This window comes from Acanthopagrus latus, chromosome 23, assembly GCF_904848185.1.
Source record: "Acanthopagrus latus isolate v.2019 chromosome 23, fAcaLat1.1, whole genome shotgun sequence".
Classification (NCBI taxonomy): domain Eukaryota; kingdom Metazoa; phylum Chordata; class Actinopteri; order Spariformes; family Sparidae; genus Acanthopagrus; species Acanthopagrus latus.
In genome coordinates, this window is record NC_051061.1 from 10,552,984 (window position 1) to 10,579,545 (window position 26,562).

At 42.2% G+C, this 26,562-nt stretch overlaps 1 protein-coding gene across 12 annotated transcripts; it reads left to right on the forward strand.

Moving 5' to 3' along the window:
• The first annotated feature begins 85 nt into the window (after nucleotides 1-85).
• On the forward strand, nucleotides 86-26,355 carry spag9a (sperm associated antigen 9a). 12 transcript variants are annotated; one of them, XM_037088504.1, is made up of 32 exons: nucleotides 86-599; nucleotides 4,958-5,078; nucleotides 7,956-8,026; nucleotides 8,147-8,235; nucleotides 8,773-8,923; nucleotides 11,578-11,667; nucleotides 12,724-12,859; nucleotides 12,984-13,059; nucleotides 13,148-13,269; nucleotides 14,392-14,403; nucleotides 14,864-14,878; nucleotides 15,174-15,231; nucleotides 15,869-16,021; nucleotides 16,123-16,174; nucleotides 16,285-16,415; nucleotides 16,676-16,732; nucleotides 18,941-19,105; nucleotides 19,204-19,333; nucleotides 19,651-19,740; nucleotides 19,820-19,936; nucleotides 20,048-20,234; nucleotides 20,358-20,573; nucleotides 20,704-20,911; nucleotides 21,055-21,171; nucleotides 21,473-21,553; nucleotides 21,969-22,036; nucleotides 22,148-22,299; nucleotides 22,417-22,588; nucleotides 22,809-22,922; nucleotides 23,058-23,234; nucleotides 23,719-23,856; nucleotides 23,966-26,355. In XM_037088504.1, exons 1-32 carry the CDS (start codon nucleotides 300-302, stop codon nucleotides 24,082-24,084), a joined length of 3,885 nt encoding a protein of 1,294 aa, XP_036944399.1. In that variant the 5' UTR covers nucleotides 86-299; the 3' UTR covers nucleotides 24,085-26,355. The 12 variants fall into 12 exon arrangements, with proteins under 12 accessions (XP_036944399.1, XP_036944406.1, XP_036944403.1 ...); XM_037088511.1 differs by having other exon boundaries at nucleotides 11,581-11,667; XM_037088502.1 differs by having other exon boundaries at nucleotides 87-599; nucleotides 23,055-23,234.
• The last annotated feature ends 207 nt before the right edge of the window (nucleotides 26,356-26,562 follow it).

Consider the following 26,562-nt stretch of genomic DNA (forward strand, 5'->3'; position numbering starts at 1 on the left):
GGGATTCATACGTCCTACTGAACAGTGCGATTTCGTTCCTTCAGTGGATTTGGGAAAGCGCGAGCTTTGGGCGGGATCGTGAAGGCAGCATGGGACAAGCGAGGGGAAACAGAGGAAGAAATCCACGTAGCCGATCCTGCATCGTAACGGTCCGGCCGCGTAATGTCCTCAATGTGTACGTTTATTTGACGAAACGCCGCTGCCAGTCAAGCTCATAACGGTGTTCATAGTGGCGGGCTAACGCGGAGTAACCCCACATTTGGTCCTGTTTGCTGGAAAGGGAGAGGGGGCTGAAAAAAATGGAGCTGGAAGACGGGGTTGTGTACCAGGACGACCCGGGGACATCAGCGATGATGTCGGAGCGGGTGTCGGGCCTGGCCAACTCCATCTACCGTGAGTTCGAGCGGCTCATCGGCAAGTACGACGAGGACGTGGTGAAGGAGCTGATGCCGCTGGTCGTGGCCGTGCTGGAGAACCTGGACTCGGTGTTCGCGGAGAACCAGGAGCACGAAGTGGAGCTGGAGCTGCTGAAGGAGGACAACGAGCAGCTCATCACCCAGTACGAGCGGGAGAAGGCGCTGAGGAAACACGCAGAGGAGGTGAGTTGAATGGAGATGGAGGGGCGGAGAAAGAAACAACAGGAATAGTCAGCCTATTGTTTTTGTTTTGTTTTGTTTTTTTGTGAGTGACCCAAAAATGCCCCAGTGGTTTTGTCCTCCCCAGCATCCCTGTGCGGTGACTTAGCCGACACACGTGGCCCGGGCAGCATCCCGCCCGTCCTGCCGTGGTGCTCAATGGTGGGATGTAAACAAGGCAGTGTCATGGCTAACGTCAGGCTGAGATGGCCCCCTCTCTTTTGTACGAGCTGTGTGTCTGGTCAGTGACATAACGCCGCATGTACTGTAATCCCGGGACGGGAGCTCTGACTCACTGCCCTCTCGCAAACAGAGGCATCTTTCTCACGGGCAGCACGTCTTCGTGAAACACACCTATACTCCCATCAGCCCGCCCATTGCATCAGATAGTTAAGTCGCGTCTGAGCCCCGTGAGACCCTGACTGGAGGAACAGCAGGTGAAGTGACTCAGCGTTTTGGGACATCACTGTAACATGACTTATAAGAAGAAGATGGAGACAGACAAGCAGGCGGAGGGAGGGCAGATTGATTTGTAATAGCAGGGCATAAGTAAAAGGCAAAGGAAGCAATACTGTCAGAAAACATCCAGCTACAGCTCTACCCAAACTGAAGCTATATATATATATATATATATATATATATATATATATATATATATATATATATATATATATATATATATATACACACACACACATATATATAGGATCCTAAGACTTCACACCCCACACCAGTGGTGGACCGAATATCAGGGCCGATATTCAGTGTCTTCCAATTATCGGTGTCAATGGTGTCAATGTTCCACCCGCAACATTATCTAAATGGTAACACGTCACAATTAACAGCCTAGAAACTGAATCCTGCATAGTGACATGTAATTAGATTTATCAAATAAATGTAGTAGAGAGGAAGATATTAGAAAAGGGAACACTCATGTAAAAGAATGTCAGAATTGTACTTAAGAACAATGCTTGAGTTAATGGTACTTTATTTTTACTCACTGATTTGGTCGAAGTTTTGACACAAAGATTTGACATTTTTACTGCAAATAAATATCGGTCCCAAATATATGTTTTCATTCGCCTTGATTTCTAATAATCGGTATCGTCCTTGAAAAAGCCATGTCGGTCAACCGCTACCCTGCACTGATGAGCAGCAGGTCACCATGGCCACCTTCCACCCATGACCAAAGCAGTTAAACCATATCTTCACACCCTTAATCACTCACTCAGTCAGATGTGTGAGGGGGGGAAAAGCTTCACTGCGCGTTCAAGATTCCCAGTATACTATAGTATCGGGATGTATGCAGAAATAATGAAATATTCCGATCAGCCAAATGTGAACATTTCTGACGGTATGATGAGCTGATACACCAATGTGTGCATTTTGAAAAAACATTATATGTCTGCATCTTCCAGTACAATTAGTTGGAAAAAAAGATATCGGTATTGGCATTTGGCCAAAATGAGGTGCAAAATAACAGAAAAAAACAATGTTTTACAGCCCTACTGTAGTATAGCTGTAGTAAAGCTGTGACACTTGCAGAGGTTGTCACTGTGTATTGTGGGCCTTTGACTGCATCAACTGCCTCTGGTCCTGGAGTCAGAACTCCCTGAAAGCTGTTTGAAAGTTTTTCGAAATCAAAATATCAGCTTTTTTTCACCCCCCTTTTCACCTAACAGCATTTAATTGGTTCACCATTCAGTTGGTTTTAAGTTATTATCTCCTAAAGAAACAAAGGTCTCAGTCAAAGTTGGGCTGTCTGATAATTTCAGTGGTGATCGATGTTAAAGTGGTCCACTATCTACTTTAATAAATAATAAATAAATGTCGTCTTACACTTCCAAACCTCTTATAATGTCATTGACCAGCAGATCCGCATCACATGAACTAACAAACAGAGTGATGTGAATAATGTGAATGAATAACCCAGTCATAGCTTCAGATTCAACATGGCCTGTAAATGCCAACACCTTTCACACTCCATACTGTACCTACAGTTTATAACTCAGTCCGCCTGTCTTTTATAAATATGTAGTTTGTGAACCCAAGCTGAGATAATTATAGATTCAGACTTCAGAAAGCGTCTCCAGAGCCACTGAAGACATTATGCAACTGTTTTCACGGGCTGTGTTGTGCTCCTCATGATTTTGTCCTGTAAAATCAGGGGAGTGGCTTTTTTAAAGTAACAATGAAATCGAGTGAGCATCTGCTGCTATGTTAAGTTAAGAAAATATGAGACAAAAGGGTGCATTTTGTAGAAAAAGCTCATTTTGGCTTGATCAGACATTGCCAACAATAGTGAAACCCTGATGCGTGTGTGTGTGTCTGTCGCCATGTCAGTGATCTTGTGTTTTGCTCGCAGTAATGCTTTCGATGTGTGAATGCGCTGCCTCCCGGCCTCTGCGTCTTTTTTTAAAAAAAAATTATGAAGGGCACTGTGATGTGACTCAGACCGTATGTCCCAGCTTGCTTCTTTGACTCAGGCCATCGGGACAGCAGGGACACTCGCCCACTGCAGTGTGGACACGCAAAGCCCTCCGTACACGCAATGACACTGAGGCCGTGTGACAACCAGGCACACAAACACCCATACACATGCAAACTGACAATCCTAGTGTACCTTTCATCGTTATGGCAACATAAATGCCCGTTTGCTTGCATTAAATCAGTGTTTGCGGGGTTGTCCTGGGAAAGACTCTTTGTCCACGCCCCTGCGGAGGAGTGAGCAGGGGTACGCCGAGCCGGTCGGAGAAGCAAAGTGTTACTTCCAGGTCATGTGATCCTTTGTCAGAAACTAGCAGAAAGGGAACGTTCCCCAGCTTGCATTTCTCCCTTTTCTTTCCTTTTGGTGTCACATTTCTTTTTAGGAGGCTGTTTTCACATGAGATGAACAGCTTAAGCTTTTCACATGTATTGACTTTTTTTTCTTCTTTTTACCGGCTGGATTGACGAGTGATTCTACAGACATGATGAAGATACCATCATCCTGGACGCTCTGTTATTATTGCTCCTAATCTCTAATGTAATTTGAAGAAACAGACACAAATTAAAAATTGCAGATAACTTATGCTATCCATGACTGTGAAAATCATTCTGAGACATCTAAACAGCTGTTCAAATCAATAACACCATTTTGCAGCCCCTCTCCAGTTTCCCAGCATTTCCTTCATTTTCATCATCACTTATTTTCTGAAACGATCAGATAATGTCATAAAATGGCAAAGAATGCCCATCACAACTCTCCAGTGCCCAATGTGACATATTAAAATGCCTTGTTTTGTTCAGCCAACAGTGTAAACAGAATGATATTTAGCTCATTGTCAGAAAAGACAGAGAAAACAAGCAAACAATATGGGGTGTTTTTGCTTATAACTTCTATGGATGACTAATTATCTAAATTATTAGTTGTTGAACATATGAAGTGGGCAAAATCCGAATGAAAACCAAGCAGCAGCCACTTTAAATCTACACCAATCAAAATGATACAGATGCAGAAGATTAATTTAATTTTGGGATCGAAAAAAACATGATTATCATTTTTCAGTCATATAGCAAAAAAAATGACTGAGTAACTGCATCTCTGCGTCTGTGTACATTGAAGTACAGCAAGACTCGGGCATCCAGTGGAGGAAGGGCAGCCACATAAGAGCCTTGGCTTGCTCAGCTGGACAGGATGTGGATGCTGAGACACACACACACACACACACACACACACACACACACACACACACACACACACACACACACACACACACACACACACACTTAACTGCCCAGTGGTCCGCCCAGGAGGAAACTGGGAATTCCTGCCTCTACCAATGAGTCAAGATCCTGTCCTACTCCTGATTCAGACATATTTTATTTATATCCATCATCATTGAAGGTCGTGGAACGTTATCTTGGCACAAATGTTGTTATAATGTACTACACTGTGTGTACACTTCTGCAACTAATGATTATTTTCTCTGAAAAGCCATTTTAGTTTGAGAAGCTGCAACCAGAGAACATTTTGTAGGTTTTTTTTTACTATTGTGCCTCAGAAACAACTGAACTCTAATGTGAAAATCTACATACAAGTAAAGAACAAATGACTGGTGCATTAATTGTTCCATTGGCTTATTAGATACAGCATCCTTGTATCCATGGTTAGACTTTGCTCCAGTTTTTATATTTTTTTCTTGTCTTGAAAAAAAAAAAAAACCCTCAGATTATCACTTTGTACAGCATCAGACTATTCATGACTAAGCTTTGTGTGTGTGTGTCTTTTGTGTGTGTGTGTGTGTGTACGTGTCTCTGCGTCTCTGCTTCCCTCTGAGTAGAAGTTCATTGAGTTTGAGGACACTCACGAACAGGACAAGAAGGACCTGCAGAACCACGTGGACAGAATGGAGTCCCACTCCCGGCAGCTGGAACTCAAGATCAAGAACTACGTAGACCAGAGTAAGCACAAACACACACACAAACACACTCTTACAATCACATGCACACATGTTCGTAAATGTGTTACGACACTCTCGCATTCACTGTTCTCCATTGTGTGATGGAGAAACATCCATTCATCGATAAGAAAGTTCATTTATGTCCCAGAATTATTTCTTTATTTATCAGTCTGTTCACATGTAAAAGACAATTCTGTTCTCCCCTCCACTATTAGCCATTTCTTTTTTACTCTCTTCCTCACTTGTTTGATGTCTCTCTCATGGCTTGTAATGCCGACTTTCTCTCTCTCCTCACACACCCTTTCTCCCTCTTTGCGGGGGTAACAGTAATGGGATTATAGGATTTCTGTTATTCCCATCCTCCTAATGCGGCAGTGCATTACCGCCCATCTTATTGGTGGATTAAGGAATGCAAAGTGATTGGCTCCCACGTTCTGTCTTGTTGGAAATAGTGGATGCACACAATGACCGTCCCGGTGTCTGGTGGCAAAGCAACACAGCTGGTCAAAGCGAATCTTTCATTCACACAAAGCTGTGAGGGGGGCCGTGGGGAGAAAACCCCAAACGTGAAATTCTTCCATATCTCACTTTAGCAGAAGTTTGGTTTATTTTTGAAAATTTCATGTAAATAATTTTGTAATTTTCCTCCCATGTCTACCTTAAATCACCATATTACCTGACTGGGGAAAAAGGAGAGTGTACAAGCCGCTAGTCTGTTGGTTCAGTCAACCCTCTGCCACCCCCACTGAATAGTAAATCATTCATTCATTACTGTTTGTTGCGGCGCCTGAGCTGGTTGTTCCCTGGGGCATTTAGGACAGAGTCCACAGCTATTGTAGAGTTTATAAAGCCACAATTGGTAGCAGATGATGGATAACAATAGCACAGCTCAGATCATTACAGCTCTTCATCTGCTGTCGTCTTGGCTCTGTTTACTATTTTAGTACTTAAAAGACCAATAAAGTACCTACTTTTTAAATGAAAAAATGTTTACTTAGTATACTTGTTGGAGCTCACATTAGAGACATTAGAAATTAAGGTTGGGCTGTATGTTAAGTTTGTCTAACTGCCCACCATTTGCCCAATAACCAGTGACTGTGGTGCGAGCGGGGGGTGGTGGAGACCCCACTCCCCACACAAGTGTTAAGGAGACCTGTCCTTTAAAGTAACCCAGTTAGTTTCATCACCCCTGCCATTATTGAATCCACTCATGAGGTGTTTCTTGTCTGAGAGTGGCAATTCTTCTGGGTTAAATAAGCTTTTTAAGATATTTTTAGTCCAATAAATATAGAACATATTCTCATGATGTCAAGAAAGGAAATATTTTGAGACTTTTTTTCTCTTTAAACATAAAAATGCAATCTAACACCTTCCGACATCAAGCTTCTCTAAGACTAGCTTAATAGCCTTGTAAACTCATCACTTCATTCAAACACGATAGAAAATGAAACTTGAACTCATCAAGATAAATATGTAAACATTTCTCACTCTATGCACTGTTTTTCCTAGCTGCCTCTCCCTGACCATCCCTGACTACTAGCTCATCGAATGAGAGTGTGTCAGTGAGCACTAATTCTTCAGAGTCATATTATGACATTTTCTATGATGTTGTTTAGTGTCACAAGTCCTGTGAGGGGAAGAAAGCTGTTCTTGGTTTTCAGAGTTTAAATTTCGATCAGCTATCTTAATGTTCAACAGCACATTAAACTTCTCCACACAGTGATTTGTCAGACATCACTATAATGAACACACAGGAGGGATTACTTCCAACTTCAGCCCCTCTTCCCTGTATAAAGCCTCTCTCACTTCACAGCACTACATGTCTACAAGAGTCATAATAGCAGAATGAAGTCAAAACACACATAGGCCAGACTTCGTCACACATGACGCAGGAGCTTTAGCAGCTGTAATTGATACTATCCAGGCTTCATTCTGTCAGTCGCAGTAGCGCTCTATGTGGCTCAGCCTAGACCTGACGCACTAATAGGGGATTAGGTGTTTTTGTCACTTCATAAGTCGGCGCGACACTGAAACCCGTTTGACTGAGATTACCCCCTCTGCCTAGTAGAGTAAAACTATGCAAGTGGAGGGACTTGCATACTCTTTCATGGACAATGAAGGTCTAAAAATTGTTAGGAATGTCTGAATATTTTGAGCCATTTTTACTGGCTCTCTGGCCAAGAGCGGGAGTAGAGTGAGACCACTCTCATGTCTGCACAGTAAATATGAAGCTACAAGCAGCTGGTTAGCCTAGCTTTGCGTCAAGACTGGAAATGGGGGAAACCAGCAGCTTAAAACTCACTATTTGACATATGAATGTTTCATCTTGTTTGTTTTATCTGCAGAAAAATCAGAGAGTGAAGACGTTGATTTAGCTGTTTTAGGGGGGGTTATGAGCTGAGAATTGCCCTGGGCAGGTGTAACCAGTGGATGTTCCAGGAAGTTACTGCTATCAGGCAAGAAATTGTCTGGAACATAACCCCATAAAACAGCAAATTCAATGTTTTTACACTTTGATTTCTGTACAGTCGTTAGATATAATTGCTCAGCTTTAAAAGTGCTGTTAGGAAGATTTTATTACCTTTAGATGGAGTCAGGCTTGCTGTTTCCCTCTGTTTCACCCTCTTACCTTTTGCAAGAAAACAAATAATTATATATATGTTATATCTTTCTTTAGTTATTATCATGAACACCAATAGCTGCGCTACATAGACATTGTTTTATTTTAAAATTTGACATTTCTCATTCACAGTTTTTTAAAAGTTTTTTTTTAATTTTATTTTATTATCGTTTTACTACTAGTTCATAGACAGAATGTGATCTTTGTCTGGTGCAAATTGACTACCTGAAACTGAGCTGGTGTTGTGCTCTGTTTCAGTCGGCAGGCTAGAAGAACGTGAACTAGAGCTCAAGAAGGAATACAACTCCCTCCATCAGCGACACACGGAGGTAAGGGGGGGAGGAAGGATGGAGGGGGAGGAAGGAGGAAAGGAAGGAAATGTTGAGTTGTAATCATTAAGGACATTCATGACTAAGTTACCCCCCGGTGCTTTGGTTTGTCTTCCGCAGATGATCCATAATTATATGGAGCACGTGGAGAGGATCAAAATGCAGCAGATTAGCGAGACCTCAGAGTCGAGCGCGGTCAGTCGAGTCAGGTAAGACCACAACAGATGAGTTTGTATTAATGCTTCATTCATGTCACGGTTGGAAAGATCCTGTGTTTACAAATTTGTGTTACCAAGATGGTTTCGTTACAACAAACAGACTTTGAGTAATCAATCAATCAGTCTTCAGCCAAAAGATTCTTCAGTTACTATCATGAATGACAAATCCTTACTTGTAAGAAGCTGGCAGCAAGGAAGTGTTTTGACATTTTGGTTGATAACTGACTAAAACGACCAATCCATTGTTAGAAAGGTGGTGATAAATTTCCCTTTTGTATTGATTTCAACCAAAAAAGTAATTTTACTGGGACATTTATAAAGAGCAAAAACATAAAGGCATACTTTCAGATTACATTATGTATCCGGTTGCATACATACAGTTAATATACAGGTAATCCGTGCAACGACAAGAAATAGTGCCCGCATGTCGAACTACTACTGATGTTAAAAGCTTCAACTGAGACAAGAATTGTGAAATGTGGCTTTGAGCGAACAATGATCACCAAACTTTTTTTGTTGTCCCTCCAGGAGAGAGAGACCTCTTTCTTTGGGGATCTTTCCACCATCTGCTGGGGTGTCTCTGCTGACACCAGACCCACAGGTCAGGGCAGAGACACTGGGACCAGAGGCCTGGAGGTTCACTGACCCAGCACAACCACGGTCAAACACTAGCCTCAAGGTGTGTGTGCGTGTGTGTGTGTGTATGGCACCACCGTGACACTCAGACATGCAGTGTTGCATAGTGAAGGAAAAATAATACCACATCTTATATCTAGACCCAAAAACCTAACAAACGTAGCCTTCCTGTGTCCTACTCCTGTCATCATTCTTCTCCATCCTGTCTGGTGACAGATAAATACTGTTCATCCAGGCTGAATTATGACGATCTCAAATAGTTACAGAACATTGTGTTATCTGAACACGTCATTAATCATTTTTCACGTGCTCCAAATGATTTGATACCTAAAACTACCTGAGCGCTGAGGCTGTTTGATCAAAATGAGTGTCAAACAGTAGAGAAACTTTAAAAGATGGAGAATGATTTCATCGCTTTAATCCCATTTGCTGGCTGCGTTTCGAGCCCTCCTGCCAGCACTAGAAGATAGAGGAGTTTTGGCTTTGGATTAGCATTTAAAAATAGAGAGCCTTTGATAAGGCTCGGGCGTGTAGGCAAATTTTTAGTAGGCATCTGACAGGGCCATCTCTGTTTTCAGACATCCTCCTCTTTGGCCATTGATGAATATGCAAACGTGTCTGCTCCCCTGGTGCAGCAGTCAGAGGAGATCATTAAATGCATCTTGTGAATATTCATCACCGCGACGATATTCTATTGGGTCAATCATATGATGTGATTTTTCAGTGATTTCAATACCACTAATTTAAATGCTACGGGCAACACACATCCTTCCTCTCACATACACATTATAATGATTGCGTTATGTTTTCTCTGCAAAACAGTGACTGGTTCTCTTCCAGATGATTTGATGTGTGGGTTCTGTTTCATCTGTGTCAGTGAGGACCTGGAGGGTGACAATGTTAATTCATCCTACTGCTGCGTTTTTGTTTTTTTTGTTAAAAACTGGGACATCAGCTATGTGGTGCGATGCATGATGGGAGTGATGCGGCTGTATGGCTCGCAGCCAGTCACCGAGGGAGAAAAAGGGCTAGCTGGAATGCGATTGGCTCTTATGTAATCGGTGCTACAGGACGGTTATTGTTGAGCTGCGGCCTTTCGAACACGAGCGGCTTTGATAGGCAGACAGGCTCTCAGAGCAAAACGGAGATGTCATATTTATTCACGGGAGGCGTTTCAAGTGAAAAGGAGCGGCAGGTTAATAACCGCATACGCCTGCATGTCAGCCATGATGGAAACCTTATCTACAGTATGAGTCATATAATCAAGACCATTCCATTGCCTCGAAAACTGGCTTAATTATACTTTGTAAATCATTGCTCTCTGTTTAATTCAAAGTGACCTTGACAAAGCAATGCCACTTAAAGGAAAATCCACCGATTTGACACATCAGTGTCTGTTTGCAGGTCAGGAGCAGATTATAACTGTGTCTGTGATGTGAGCTTCATAAAGCCTGTGGTGACTCTGAAGACAAAAGTCTGAGTGGAGTTTGAAGAAATGGAGCCTACCAGACTTAGGCTAGCAGCTTGAGGCTTCATAAGCTGCTACTAGCACAATAACACACCCAAATTGGGGGGGCTGAACTGGCAGTGGTTCAGGTGCATTGTGGATAACGAAGGCTTTGGATAAAGATGTAGAAGAACAAGACTGTATCCTAGGTTCTGCTACATCTATTGGGTGTTTCACATCAGTCTGACAAATTCATTGAAGTGTAAAGCTAAATTGGTGGATTAGTGTTTTAGACAAATCAAAGTAGAACTGGTACAATACTTTAAAGGAAATGATCATTAGAAACTGTAAATATTTGTAATTTTCAGAATTCATTAACATTCTTACTTCTTTATTAGTGAAAAGTTTACAAATTCTGGATTTACTCTGATTTTTCAAGTTCATATCAGCTCAAGTACATGTTGAAAGGCATTTTGGCTGTAAAATGGACTATGGAAGCATTTTGGTTGGGGAAGCAAATGTTGATTACTGTCAAAGACAGACTGCTACAATTTACCCTTGTGGTGCATTTCTACACACTCAGATACAGTGTGTCGTGGTATGCACCTTTTAAGCTGGTTTGTGATCCTCTAATACACACAGAAAGAGAGGAGGAATAAGAAGGCTGTGTTCACACTTTCGATGTCAAACTGCTGCTTCTAGCGAGAGAGCTTCTAGTAATACAAGTTAATCAACCTCCTTAAACACAAAAATGTGCAAATTATTACCTTACTGGTATCAGCCATGAAAAGTAGGTAATTATAGATGGCGTCAGATTGTGCATCACTGAAAAATACCCATTACAATTTCTTACTGCCCAACATGACATCATCAGATGTCTTAATTTGTCTGAAAAACAGTCCAAAATCCAAACACATTCTGTTTACTATTACAAACAAAGGAAAGCAGCAAATCTCCACAATTGAGAAGCTGGAACTGTAGATTTTGGATGATTTTTGTTTGAAAAATGACTTTGTTTTGTCAGTAGACTAATCGCTTAAACAGCTGTTGAAACGGTTGTTTCAGCTTCACAGTTGTTATTTGCACAAAATGTACTTGAGTGTGCACACAGGTTTATTTTTATCTGCACACTGTCACATACAGTAGCACTTTTCCATTTCACAGACATGCACACTTTGGGGTGTATGCATTTCTGCTGATCTGCTTCTTCACATGTGCGCTTCATTCTTACTCTCCCCTCCCCTCACAAGCAGTTGGACTTTGTCGACCCCCCGAAGGAAAGGGAGGGTAAGAGTGCGCAGGACTCTACTTGGGGGAATTCACTGGCAGACGACTGCAAGGTAGTTGAATGAGTGGCGGCCGGTGGCTCTGCGGCAGCAGCACGCCTGCACTGGCTGTGGACTGCACAGTGTCTGTGTTTGCGTGTGTGTGGGCTTCAGTAGTCTCCTCCACTATGCTGTTTCATCTTCAAAAGCATCGCCTCTCACATCACCAGACCACCTGTGCTAGATGGTGCTACATGCAACCATGTCCTGTGTCTTTTTAAAATCTAAGTGCACACAGCAATCAGCTAATTGGATGAATATTCATATTTTACAGTCAGTAACAGCGTGGTTGCATCTGGCCTCTAATTTGTTTGTTTCTCTTCAGTTTGAATGCATGAGTTTTATATTTCACTTGCTTTTTGCTCCATTCATGCAGATTCAACGTAACAATAACATTTATGACCATTCATTGTACAATAACAGACATTAATTAGTATCCTGTTATTTAATGCTGTAGCTGTGTAACATTGGATGCATTGTCTAGTGTTTAGTTTTAGTTAACCTTTTTAGTTTTTGGATCTTTTGTGGGTTTGTGTTGTGTACTAGAGGTAGAACGGCAGCTCCCATTGTGGCCATGTTTAATTTCACTTGATGTTGTGTGAAGCCCCCTCCCTGCAGTCCATGTAGTTGTGTGTGGACTTCTGTGTCTGTGTTTGTGTGCAAGCTCTGTGTCGCTCATGTTTCTTTTTGGTGTTAATTTGTAGTATTTCTTTTTAGATGTCACAATAAACATTACCTTAGTAGTTCAGATTGTTTGTAAGGTGATCAGAGGTAAATTTTCACTTCAAGATAATTACGATCCCCTTATCTGAGAGAAATTGTGCTCTTGTGTTTTCTGTTATACTGCATGTGTGTCACGTACGTAGTGAACTCTCTAGTGTGTGATTAGCATCAGCAGCCTGTTAGACTGTGAGCTGTGTTGTTAAGCTGCTGTTTTCTTTGTTGTCCCGATGTTTTCTGTGCGTTTTCCTTTTTTATGTTGTGGCCCTGGCTCATTTAAGCTCTGCCTTTCATTTTGACCCTTGATTTTGAATGCAATTATTGTTATAAAGGGGACACTTTTGATTACAGGATGAGTTGTCCGACTTCACCGGCTCCAAGTCGGCCACACCGATGTCCACCACAGCTTCAGACATGGACAGGGACGATGGGAACAGTAAGAGCATGGAGGTGCAGGCTGTACCCGGGACTAGATCCATATCAGTGGGTACGGTCAAATATTATGAAACTGGCACTTGTCACAGAATGATTTAATAGTCATTCATTAAGTCATGCATTTGCAGAAGAAAGTGTTTTTTGTTCTTACTTCAATCTAAAAATTCATGTTTCAGAGAGCTCAGATGTGCAGAACATTATCGAGTCCACCCCTGAGCTTGACATGGAACTCATGGGCTACAGGCCATGCAGGTAGCGCAAAGAGCACAGTCGGATCACTTTTTAGACATAGTTTTAACAGGTAGCATTACATCGCCTCCTGGTTTTGTGACTCTTTCAGTACACCCACTAAAGGCATCGAGAACATGGCATTCGACCGCAACACAGAGTCCCTGTTTGAAGAGCTGTCGTCCGCAGGCACTGGGCTCATAGGGGATGTGGATGAGGGGGCCGACCTACTGGGTGAGTAAAAACGTCATCTTCATCGTGTCAAATCGTCCGAATACTGTGTTCTGCCGAGTGTTGTTAGAAATGTTTTGATTCTGTTGTGACCTTAAGTGATTAAGTTCAACGACAAACAAACAAACGACTGACATGTCTTTTCCTTGATGGGCTTTGTAAAAGTTTCCACTGTTTTGTTGTGTGACGACAAAGCCTATAAATTATTTGTGACAATTATACCATGGCCAAGGAAAATACTCATTTGTAATTGTTAGCAGTTTGTTAAAATTCAGGCATCTTAATTGTAGTGCAGAGCAGAAGTTTCACCACCATCAGCTATGTAGAGTACATAAAAGGGAACCACGATGAATGGAGTTCTACCATTGAAAGAGAATGTAACTTCAGCCACGCAGCCATCGGAAACATCAACTTTTCTATAGATTTAAATTGCATTTTTTACTGTTATTTCATGAACAAAAACATGACGTGCTGTCTGCCTCCAGGGGGGGAAGTTGATCTAAGTTACTACGTTAGCGCATTGAGCAGCACCAGACTTATTTTCATCCCTCCCACATGTCCCCAAATGTCAACGAGCTCCGTCCCCAAGACCACAGTTTTTATGCTCTCTGTTGGGCGCCTTTTTGAATCATGATGTCACACTGGCGCAGGGCTCAGTCACATTTAGCAGCGGTACTAAAGATATTTAAACATTTCAAACAGATCGCAATTTTTACTCAGCCCATCTTATTTTATTTTGTCAGTGGCCATGGTATAATAATGTGTTAAGTTATTGTTAGGTCTGCTGACATAGAAAGTAATGGACTCCGTGGAGTGTGGACGTGACCCTTTATTATATTGTGCTGCTGAGAAGATTCTGTGCCTTTTTATCTTGTTGCATACAAATGAACTCCATATTAACCCTGAATGTTCTCTTTTTAACTGAATCTCCTCGACTTTGTATGGCGAGCAGCTGATACTGTGCTAGATTAAAAGTCATTGTAACTCCCGGCTCCCACTGTTTGCTGCAATGCCACACCTCTTGCTTTGGTCCAGCTGTTATACGCAGTGTTAGCCATCTACCCATGTTAACATCACCTCTCTTTCTCCCGTGTCTCATCCTCTGGCTTTTGTCCATAATCCCAGTGGAGTACTCCGGTGTGTATGACCTCAAACCTTTCCTTGGTTAAAACATTCTTCTGTGATGTCCCAACCTTTGACCTCTCCTCATTAGTCACCTTTCTGCCATACCCCACCATTGCTGCAGCTCACAGCTTCTTCTTCATCATGTTTGATAACAGTTGACTTTTGACAAAGTTCAGTGCATGAATGATGGAGTTCAATGCCTCCTTTGTTGGCCTAACGGTTCTTTTTACAGCTTGAATTATTCTTTTGGCCCTTGTATTTTCCTTCTCTGTATTGCTGCAATTGTCGTATCTACTTGGCGTTAGAGGCCCAACAACATCAGTTGCTTGTTGAGCCAACAGCTACACATTTAGCTCTGGCTCCGTCATCATTTTTGGTCATTCCACTGTCTCAAACTATATCCGCATTTCTTTCTCTCTCTCTCTCTCTTCCTTATTCTTTCCGCCTGACTTGGATTGCATGGTTATCTCAGACCTTAGTTTGATTGGTAAGACCCCACCCACTCTCTCCATCCTTCTCCTGTCAGTCATGTGACATGTGCTGTGAGTTTGTGTGTGTTGTTGTAGTTTCTCGTGCTGTGAAACCGACAGGTGCAAATATCTCAGTAGGGGATATTTCACATCCTGAGTAGTTCCTTGTTGTAATTTACTGTAGTAAGAATAATCTCCAGTGAGCAATGCATCTTAATCAGTAGTGTTGATGTAGTTACAAACTGAAGCTTTTTTGTCAGAATGTGTTTTTTTATGGACTAAATTCTGATTTAAATCACAAATTCTGTTCAGGAATGGGCCGGGAAGTTGAAAATCTCATTCAAGAGAATTCACAACTGCTCGAGACAAAGTAAGTGATTACAAAATGTCTTCCAGTGCTGTGACTTTGATATTTGATTTCTTAATAATTCAGTTAATCCAACATTTCAAAATGTGCCATTACACCAACTATAGACAAATTGTTACAACTTGTTGTCTTGCTTTTCAGTGTTTAAAAACAAATATCTCCAAACTAGAATGGCTCTCAGTAGAGTGCATGTCTCCGCCAAGGCCCAACAGTTCCCTTTCCATCAAGCCTAATCCAATATCAAACCCTGAATTTTATATAACAGCTTAACCTTGATTTAAGCTCCTCCTGACACAGGTGAAAGCATAACCTCCTTCGTGGTGGTAGCTAAAGACATGTTGAGTTAGCCAACTGTTTCTTACTCACTCAGATACAGACTGTCTCATGTTACGTTACGTAATCTCTGCCTGCGCATAGAATTCTGGGAGACAAAAAAAGTGTAACTTCACCTATGATTAAATAGCAATAAATCAACCCAAGAGTCTTGTTCTTCGTTACATTGTGTTTTTCATATCAGAACATATTAGACACAGACACCAATTTGGAGATATGTATGAGAGGCCAATATCGGCAACTGATACCAGTTGGGTAAGTGTAAGTATACAAGTATACTAAAATGTCCCCGCTCCTGTCTCTGCAGGAATGCTCTGAACGTGGTGAACAAAGACTTGATACTGAAGCTGGACGAGTTGACGTGTGAGAAGGAGATGCTACAGGGAGAGCTGGAGGCTGTGCTGCAGGCCAGGACCAAGCTGGAAGACAAGAACAAAGAGCTGGAGGAGGAACTTAAAAAGTTAGTCAGCAGCCATAGCAGGGAGCCATTTCTTACTGCTGTCGCAAAAATGAAAAATAACAATAGAACATAGCCACATGATAACGATCGCTCTTTTCCAGAGTGCGACTGGAGGTGGAGGACGTGAAACAGAAATCTAAAGATGAAGAAGACGTGAGTGTTTTGCACACGGAACATAAACATACACATAACGTGCTCGTCCGGTTTGTGTGGAGATGCATTTCTGCGTGGTCATGTGTGGGTTTAATTTTGTGCTGCCACAGAGTGATGTGCCCACAGCCCAGAGGAAGCGCTTCACCAGGGTGGAGATGGCCCGAGTGCTGATGGAAAGGAACCAGTACAAAGAGAGGCTGATGGAGCTGCAGGAAGCTGTGCGGTGGACAGAGATGATCAGGTACAGTCGGTCTCTGACTCATACTTAATATTCAGTACCTAAGATGACAGAGCGTCCAGTACTGTGTTGATCAGAATGATACAGTGCATTAGATGATGTTGCTTCTTCTACACAGCACAGTTACTTACTAATGATTCACACAGTAAACGGACGCATACGTTGGCATATTTACTTAACGGATTTCTTGTTTAATATAATGCAACCTATACTTGTGTGTCTTCAAACCAGGCAACATGATTTCATCTTGTACTTTTCTTTAGGGCCTCAAGAGAAAATCCAACACTCACAGAAAAGAAGAAATCCAGCATCTGGCAGTTGTGAGTCCTCCTAACTGTTACTGTCCGTCTGACTTAAGTGTTGAGAGTCCGTTGAGTTGAGTATCGAGTTCATTTTTATCCATTCAGATTCTTCTTATGGATTCTGGTTCTTTTTGATTTTTGACTCTAACTCTCACACTGTTGTCATGTTAGCACTGCTTGCTTGTATCCATACAAACTGACACTGTTGCGTCGATACGTTAACACCGACAGATCCTGGTTGATATGTAGCCTTTATACGTAATAGTGAGGACCTGACACCTTTAGGAACTGATAAGCAGAACCAAAACTTTTGAAATACTTTTTTTTTGTTATGAGTACCCGATTCTTGTCGTTTTGGATTCAGTTGTAATTTGGAACTGAATGTCAGTTTAGGACAATGCACGTAGCCCGAGTGAACTCCTGTGACATTTTTCTCTCAAATATTCAAACATATCTTTTTTTCATCTTTTTTTCCGGGATGTGCTGTTGAATTGGCAGCATTAGGTAAAGATGGTTTAATGAACCTTCTCCCAGCCAAACCTCTATCTTTCCCTTCATTAACACAGAACCGCTCCCCCATTACAAAATGGATCCAACTTTGATGTGTCTTTATCCATGATACTCACTCTCCGTGCCGTGCATCAGTTGTTGTTATCACAAAGTGCTCAGACATGACTCTCCTTGTGCCCCCGGGCTTTCCTGTCTCCTGCCTGCTGTGTGCCTTTTTGATGTTTTCCCACTCTGTCTGCTCATAGGGAGCTAAACAGGGACAGAGCTTTGATACATGTACATGTGCTTTTTTTCTAAAGATTTTTAAACAGATTCAGTGGATGTTTGTTTTATCAGGGATATCTGTGTACGGTGGGAAAATATTGAATGTGGGCAGTAAGCTAGAATGAAGCTTTGGCACAAATAGTCAGTGATGGGAAATGAAAACATATCACTGATTAAAGTGAAATATATTAACATGTTATAACAATGTTTTCTGTATATCTGACACATGGAGGGTTCTATTGTAGGAAAGTGCCATGCTTGCAGTATTGTTTTTTTAATGCCATTATCTCAAGATCACAAGTTAATTACTTCATTATCTCGAGATGGTAAGGTTTTCTCTTGATAACAGGTTCATTTAGCTTCTCGACATAACAGATAATCAATCAGGAGAAAATGACTTCACAAGAATCGCCACAGTGGATGATGAACAACACGCACTGCTCTGTATGGTGTGTTTTCAATACAAACCATATGAAGGTTTTATTATCGCTCCCTTTTGCTGAAAGTGGTTTTCCACCTGGAGATTTAATATGAAATTATCCGACTGGCTTTGCTCACACACAGTGGTCAACTTAAAGTAGATATCTTGGTATCCAGTAAGCTACAACCAAAATATTTTTTCTTGGCACAGGGTAAAACAAAGTATTCAAGTTGCTGGATGTTTGAATGGTCGAATCATTTATTAAGTATGTCTAGAAATGAGTAAGACTGAAGTACAGATCTGATCATACTACCTTCTCCTTGATACATTTTGAAAATATGTTGTAATGAGAGCAAACAAACCTTTGTTTTCTTGTGATACCAGGTGCATTATCTTTTTTATCTTGTGTTTGTTTTTTAAGAATAGCTAAATTATTGGCTTGTGATCTAAAGATAAGGGTCAGTGTCGACTTCCATACTATTATATAGTTGATATAGTAAGTACGAATAGTACAGAGCGGTACGATTCTAACACCATTTTGAAATACTGATTTAGACATGAGGATATTTTATTTGCTTTCCTTCAACAGGTATATTTTTGTGTGTTTCAACTTAATAAAACACTTAACACTTAATAACACCTAATAGTGTAATTATGGATAATTTACATTAACTACTTTTCAGATAGACTTTTCCTGGGTATTGTCGTATTTTTTACACTGGTGAGACCTTAGTCTCAGTACTGATGAAGACTACCTTGTAAAAACCTAAAACAATCACAAAAACTTGAGTTACAGTTGACATTTGGTGAGAAAGTTGCAATCTTGTTAGTACATATGGTATTGATTTTCAGATAGGAAGTGCTCAGCTCTTCCACTACTCCCAGCATGCTTTACGTCACTGTTACAGTAAATGTTGGTGGTGCTTCCTCAGTTGTCCGGTTGGTTGGTGACCCCCTTTCCTTGCTTCTTCCCTGCACTCCTTGTCTGCTCTGTTTCCCCTCTTGGCTTTCTGTAACCTCGCCACCTGCAGCTTCAGCAGACTGTTTAGCTCCTCCTCCAGCTCCCCCGTCATAAAGAAGGTGGACTCCCAGTCCAACATGAAGTACAACGCCCCCGGCAGCCTGGTGAAGAGGAGTAGCACCTTCTCCCAGTTCCCCACTGAGAAGTCCAAGACTTTTGACTTCTTGAATGAAGAGTGAGTTAACCAAGTTGGAAAATGAAAACTGATACAAAGCCAAAAACCTTCAAAATAAATGACAGTGAAGACACATTCTCTCTTTGCTCCTCCCGTAGTATGGACCAGTGCAGTTCACCATCGCGTAAAGAGCAGAAGAGAGCCCAGTACAGACAGGTGAAGGCCCACATGCAGAAGGAGGATGGACGAGTCACTGCACACGGCTGGAGCCTGCCCAGTAAATACAAGGTGGGAATCAATTAGCAGGAAGTTTGTCTTTTTTTTTTTCATTGGATCAATGATAATGATTCAGACGGTCATTCTTTAGTTCGGTCCGTTCATCTCTGCTACACAGCATTGATTCAAACTGTCCACCAGATGGCGCTCAACCTCATGAGACATGCGGTGACAACTGAGGCCCACTGTCCTATATAAACATCCGCCCCAAAACCCTACATTTTGAAATGCCGTACTATTCTATTCTAATGATGTTTCTGGGGTTGTAAACAGGAAGTAAAGACAGTATGTTTTAAAAGTCTGTGTCCTTTGCATGTGTGGGTTGACAGGTTACAAATGGTGGACAGGTGGAGAACAAAATTAACCTACCTGTACCAGTATACCTGAGACCTCTGGACCAGAAAGATGCTTCTATGAAGGTAAAAAAAGTCACTTACTTACATACAATTAAATATTTGTGAAGAAAATAAGGTATTTATAACAGATTCTGTCTTGTAGCTGTGGTGTGCTGCAGGGGTCAACCTGTCTGGGGGAAGGGCCGCACTCACGTCAGAGCTCGCTAAGCAGACAAAGGGTTCTCAGAGTAGCCTGGACCAGTTGGAGCAAGAGAGTAAGGTAAGACCAAGTCATCAAAAGAAGAGGCTTTGGCTATCCTGTCCATAAAGTTCGTCAAATTTTAGTTCACATTCTGTCAAGACTGTCGGCTGATTTTGTGTCGTTCCAAAGGATGTGGAAAAAGGGGACCAGGAGAAGGAATTGGTCGCTCAGGACGAGATTTCCAGCAGGGTGTGGGTGTGCACTAGCACCCACTCCTCCACCAAGGTTATGGTGCTGGACGCCAGTCAGCCCTCTGACCTGCTCGACAGCTTCTACGCCTGCAACACCCACGTGGTCTGCATTGCCAGTGTGCCAGGTAGGCTGAGTTCTCACATTGTTTGCTGGGTTTCTGTGTCTTTGTCATCCATGCCTAAATGATTAAATGTTTTATCAACTATCAGCACTGAGGTTTGACTGTCACATTTGTGATGTTTTTCAGGTGTGTTGGAGACCGATTTTCCCGCAGGTGAGGAGGTACCACAAGATCTGGAGGCCAGCCAAGGTGACGGGGTGTCGCTGGCAGGCAGCGTGGCCAGTGTGGGCTCCACAGGCAGCGATGGTGCCATGGCAGCAGAGGGCACCACCGCCATCCCCCAGACAGCCAGCGCAGGTTGCACTGACCAGCCAGCTGAGCACAGCGGTATCTCTGGCTCAGGTAGTTCTCAGATAGAGTACGATCTTCTCTAGTGTTACAGCCAGACTGTTAGCATCAAACACAAGTGGGGTTAGTTGGTAACTAGTGCGATAAATAGTGTAGGTTAATTAACCTTCTCATTGACCCACAGTTGAGCTGTCCAGAGAGACCAGTCCATTAGAAGACGGTGTTCCTACGGCGGAAGAGGCAACAGAAGCTACGGAGGCTAATGCTGGTGTAGGCGAAGATGGGCAAGAGGACCAGGGGGCGGATTCAAACCAGCCGGGGATCTACACAGAGCATGTGTTCACCGACCCACTGGGGGTGGGACCTACCGATTCTCCCTCTGACACGCAGAGGTGAGTTATAATGGTCTGCAGTACAAACACCCTCAAACAACATCAGAAGAACACTGTCAACATTGAAATATAAATAATATTTAGTGTAGTTTGTCAATGTTGCATTTGTTGAGCTGACAAATCTTCTGCCTCCTGTGATCCAGGGGCTCCGGGCAGGACGGTGTGACATCCTTGGCAGAAGACTCAGACCTGTCAGAGGGGGAAGTCCTGAGGATGAGCAGCGCCCTCCCCACCATGTGGCTGGGCGCTCAGAACGGATGGTGAGCTGGACAACGGCCACTAGAGGGCGCTATTAGTGCAGCAGCATACATATCATCCATGACTCAGAACAAATAGTATAATAAAAGTTTTATACATGTTTATGAAATCAAGCCTGTTTTAAGCCAATAATGGTTTTGTTGCTGTCGTGACCCCACCCTGATGATGAGCTTTATCCATCCAGCTTTGCTTTTTCATGGCTCTGTATTTCTCATTTAATCTGAAAACCTCTCCACATAAGTGTTACCAAGTGTTACACTCTGATCCGCCTTTCTTCATTTTCTCTGTCTCTCCCTTTTCAAGTCTGTACGTCCACTCGTCTGTGGCTCGGTGGAGGAAGTGTCTCCATGCCATCAAGCTGAAAGACTCCATCCTCAGCATAGTGTGAGTACAAATTCAGAAACAGAATTAGAGCCAGATTTCTTGCCAAGTAAGTTTGACATGCACAAAAACTTTGCCTTGGGATGTTGTAGTAAACTAAGAGAAAATAAAGAAATATGAATCAACCATTTCAAAAGTCAACAAACATAGATAAAAAAGAGAAACGTTAACGATAAGAAGAGAGGATTTTGACAAAGGACTGTGCAATAGTTCCCAATATGAAGTTTAAAGAATGTATGCCATGTATAAAGATAATAAATTTGCATAAATGTGACATTAAGTGCAGCCAGTCACCTTGTCAGCAGCTCGAATGATGCCCTGCAGTCAAGATTAAACGCTATATTTAAGCTAAAATATAAATATATACATTTGTACCAACAGGTAAAAATGTGAAAAAAATGTCTATCTCTTGTTCCAGGCATGTCAAAGGGAGAGTCCTTGTAGCTCTGGCTGATGGGACATTAGCAATTTTCCATAGAGGCATTGGTAAGTCTGTGAGTTAGCGCTGTTTCTGTTTGAAAAGTTATTGAACAGGTTTTTTTAGAATACTTGAAATAGTTTTCGTCAAAGATCATCAATCCTTTTGTTTCTCCTAAGCAGACGGTCAGTGGGATTTAACTAACTACCACTTGTTGGATCTGGGCCGGCCCCACCACTCCATCCGCTGTATGACAGTAGTCCATGATAAGGTGTGGTGCGGCTACAGGAACAAGATCTACGTCATCCAGCCGAAGGCCATGAGGATAGAGGTACAGCTTTTACCTCATTTAATACATTCTTTCTCATTGTTGTAGAACCAGAGTCTCCATTCAGTATTTCCACCACATTCTAACATCACGTTATCTCACTGTGTCACGACCGCGCAGAAGTCATTTGATGCTCACCCTCGCAAGGAGAGTCAGGTGCGGCAGCTGGCCTGGGTTGGAGACGGTATCTGGGTGTCCATCCGACTAGATTCCACTCTACGCTTGTTTCACGCACACACCTACCAGCACCTCCAGGACGTGGACATCGAGCCCTACGTCAGCAAGATGCTGGGTATGCATGTTTTTCTTAAATCCTTATTCCAACTCTGACTCTTTAGGAGAAATAATTGCTGACTTGAGGTTCTGTATGAAAGAAGATTAAAAGCAATCTTGTTTCATGAAAGTCTGAAGGCAGCGTCTTTATATTTCAGGTAGATGCTGAACTCTGTTTTCCAGGTCATTTGCACAGGGATTAAAACAACAAACAAGTGCATGTTCTGTGTGTGTTGCAGGTACGGGTAAACTGGGCTTCTCGTTTGTGAGAATCACAGCTCTGATGATTTCCTGCAGCCGCCTGTGGGTGGGGACAGGAAACGGCGTCATCATCTCCATCCCACTGTCTGAAGGTATCAGACAACCAAATTCAAAAATGTTCAGTCCGATTTTAAGTCACAAATTATTCACATGTTCACTGGTTTCACAAATGTGTCATCGTTTCGTCAGTAGCGTTTATTAACTTCTCTGTCTTTTACACTCAGCAGCCAACAAGACGACGGGAATAGTGCCAAATCGGCCCGGCAGCGCCGTCCGGGTTTACGGTGATGAAAGTTCAGACGGTGCCATGTCGGGCAGCTTCGTGCCGTACTGCTCCATGGCCCACGCCCAGCTGTGTTTCCATGGACATCGAGACGCTGTCAAGTTTTTTGCCACCGTGCCAGGTGAGCAACGAGTAAAGACAAACTGTGGGGTCCAGTGGCAAAAACACCAGCAAGTAGTGCAACATTAAACAGCTATGCATCCATGATAACTGACAGCCATACAAAATGTATGTAAGAGTCAAGTTAATTACTTCTGATGTAATCTGAATCTGATAGGATACCACAAAGAAATTGTCCTCACCATTGTGTATATTTGAGACATGTTTGTTGAGCTGAACAATTAAGGAACTAATAGTTTAAAGCAATTTCAAGCAAAAATGCCCAAAATTTGTTTGTTGCTGCTCAAATGTTCCCAACCATGGTAATGTCATCTCTCTACAGCCATTATTGCAATCGGCATTTACTCCAAATGATAAATTAAAGCAAAAATGTTATCTATTACCAGTTTACTCTGTAAATGAATTGAGTAAAAATGGCAGCCGCGGTTCAATCTGCTCCTCATTACTGTCAACACAAACACTTGTTGTTTGACTTGTCTTCACAGGTCAGGCGATGCCCCCTCCAGGCACTGTAGATTCAGGCTCCGATGACCCTCCGTCTGAATCCTCTGACACAGTGACCTCAGAGCCCAAAACGTACCTGGTCATGAGTGGAGGGGAAGGCTACATTGACTTCAGAATGGGTGAGTTTATCTCACCCCTGGCACCACTGTCGAAGCACAGACGGTGTAAAATGTACTCCCCGCTGTGACCCACCTGGCTGTTTGTTTGACTCATCTTCTTCCTCCTCAGGTGATGAAAGTGGCGAGTTGGACGGTTTATCAGAGCCAACAGCCAGCCAGCCATCAGCGCCGACCAAGGCTGAGCAGAGCCACCTCATCGTCTGGCAGGTCACGACCTCTCACGATTGAGACAAATAAAATCACGGACTGTTGTGTCGACGCCAGGGCCGTCCGGCAACCCCCGCATGCCCCTCTCGAATTTTTAATTTGATATTACTGATCGTTCTTAATGCCTGAGTAGTCGACTACTTTGTAAAAAAAAAACAAAAAAAACAATTATTTTTAGTCCATGTTTTGTACAGTTTATTCTCTATGAATTTGAAAACAGATGAGGTCTATGTTAACTTAAAGAATCCGTCCAAGGTCCGGGTGTTCCCTTCTGTCCGGGCTGCATGATGGAAAAGCCGGCACACACAGGAAGTAGACGACTAAAGTCTGATCAGGTAACGTGTGGACGCCGTTTGTCTGTTTAAAAAAAGGGGGGGGGGTTCAATGTGAAGGATGAAAGGGGAAAAAAGTGCTCGAAGCATTTTGAAAGAAAAAGGGAGCAGGAAGTTTTAAGTTGGACTGAAGTATATTTTATATATACACATTTGTAAACCACATATCTGTACATGTGTGAGCATCAGGCGTGTGTAGGCATTCACTGTGTTGAGCGTTTTGTATTTTTCCTTTACCATTAGGGCCAGATAACGAAACATGAAACCTGCAATCCAAAATGTATAGGAAACCTCAAAAAGGTTTAATTGTTTGAATGTGTTTTTTTCCTGAAGCTGATTACTCCACTGTTGTGTCTGATTAATAGAAAAAAAACAGCTTGCACGCACCGGTGGTAAATTATTAAATGTGCTTTAACGCAGCAGAAAAAGCTTTTAGGATGAAAACGTTGCTCGAAGAAAAAAGGTCTTACTAACACTGAATGACACCGAGCCCCGTCCAACACGTTTATATTTTGTGATATGAATAATCTCTTAGCGGTTTGGGTACTTTAAGGTTTCCTGTGACTAGAAGAACCAGTTTACTATCCAGTACTGTAGGTTAGCGTTGGCCTGCATGGGGGGAAATCCCGTATCCTCGTCCATGTGTGTGTAACCACTCAGACGTTTCACAGCTTAAACCCCCGTGCCCACCCCCCAGACGTGGCACTTCCTGTCTGCTTCAGCTCATTGGCACTTTAAAAATGTAACACGCAAGTTGCTAAAAAGGGTCGGAAAGAACACCCACGGTAACGTACAGCTAGTTGTGTGCTAGTTGTGTGAAGGGAATGAAAATGTAAAAAAAAACAAAAAAAAACAACCCAGTAACCAAAGGACGAAAGAAGAAGAAGGAGCACCGTGAAACTATGTTTTTAAACATCTTGTGAGTCTTATAATTTGAGGGTATACGTGTGCGTTTTTCAGGATGACGTCTTACTGGGAAATAAGTTGGATAAGGGAATCTGACAACATTTTTGTGTGGCATCGTCTCCACTAAAGAGAATCTCTCCTGATTGCTTCATCATTCCTTGTTTGGTTGTTACGAATACATTCTAGATTAATAAGATCTAAAAGGCGATTATTGTCAGTATTTTTTTGTTATTTTGGCCTTTGTGCTTGTTTTTTTTTACATATATTCAAGTGTGAGACACTTTTGTTAAGTACTGACTGTTCGGATGATGACTATAACTTAATAGCAGAATCTGAATTTTAGGCAGGTTGTTTTAATTTGTTTTTATATTGAGAAAATTAAGGCCAAGATTGGTCTTCAGTCCATTTCAAAAACTAGTAACTTTATATTGTGTTTTTGCCATTCCAGTATTTATTTCCGCCGTTATCGAGCCGATCTCGGTTCAGAATGTAACTTTCTACATGAGCAAACTATAACGGGAGGCTACTGTAGTCCAATGAGTTTACGTGATTGTTAATAATGGTTCAATAAAAGACATTAATGTGATCATGTTGGAAGTTTTTGACAAACCGTGTGATCAAAGTGTGCAAACAATAATGTGGTGGATTTTGGACGACGACACATTCATGTACTAAGCTATGCATGTTTTTTTTAAGAGAACACTGCTATGTTTCCAGCTGAATCTCTGTTTATTGCCACCGTTTTGGGTGGGGTGGATGTCTGTGTAAACGTGCGTCTGTGTGTACAGTACATGTGTACGTGTGGGGGGGTTTGAGCGCAAGACACATTTGTCGATGTTTGTTTGGTTTTTTTGCAAACGTGCGGTGTATGTGTGCCCACCGTGTGTCCATCTGTAATACCCCCAGAGATCGGCCACATTTACCCATTGTTACCGGGTGTGTCTGGACGCCGTGACGGCGCTCCCTTCCTGGTTCAATGTTTGCTAAAACAGCATCATAGCCTTATTTTTAACAATCTATTAAACTCAGTTTCATGGAGAAGCTTCTGTCATCATGTGTGTCTTCTTTATTCATTTATGCAGTGTGATGTTAAAGACCCTGAAAACATGTTTGTTTTGTTGTTTTTTATGACAAAGAACAGTTTGGGTTATTATGAAGTGGGAAATTTTTATAATGTCCTTCAGTTAATCACAGTTATTCAAAATCAGCTCATTTGGAGACACGTGTTATTTACTGGACAGTAACAGAATAAAAGGTAGGG

Excerpts from the sequence above, each read along its gene's own strand:
- spag9a (XM_037088502.1), top strand. The coding sequence starts at position 300 with ATGGAGCTGGAAGACGGGGTTGTGTACCAGGACGACCCGGGGACATCA. Across the intron at positions 8,027-8,146 it reads TCCATCAGCGACACACGGAG|ATGATCCATAATTATATGGA; the intron begins GTAAGGGGGGGA and ends TGTCTTCCGCAG. Across the intron at positions 20,235-20,357 it reads CTGCATTGCCAGTGTGCCAG|GTGTGTTGGAGACCGATTTT; the intron begins GTAGGCTGAGTT and ends GATGTTTTTCAG.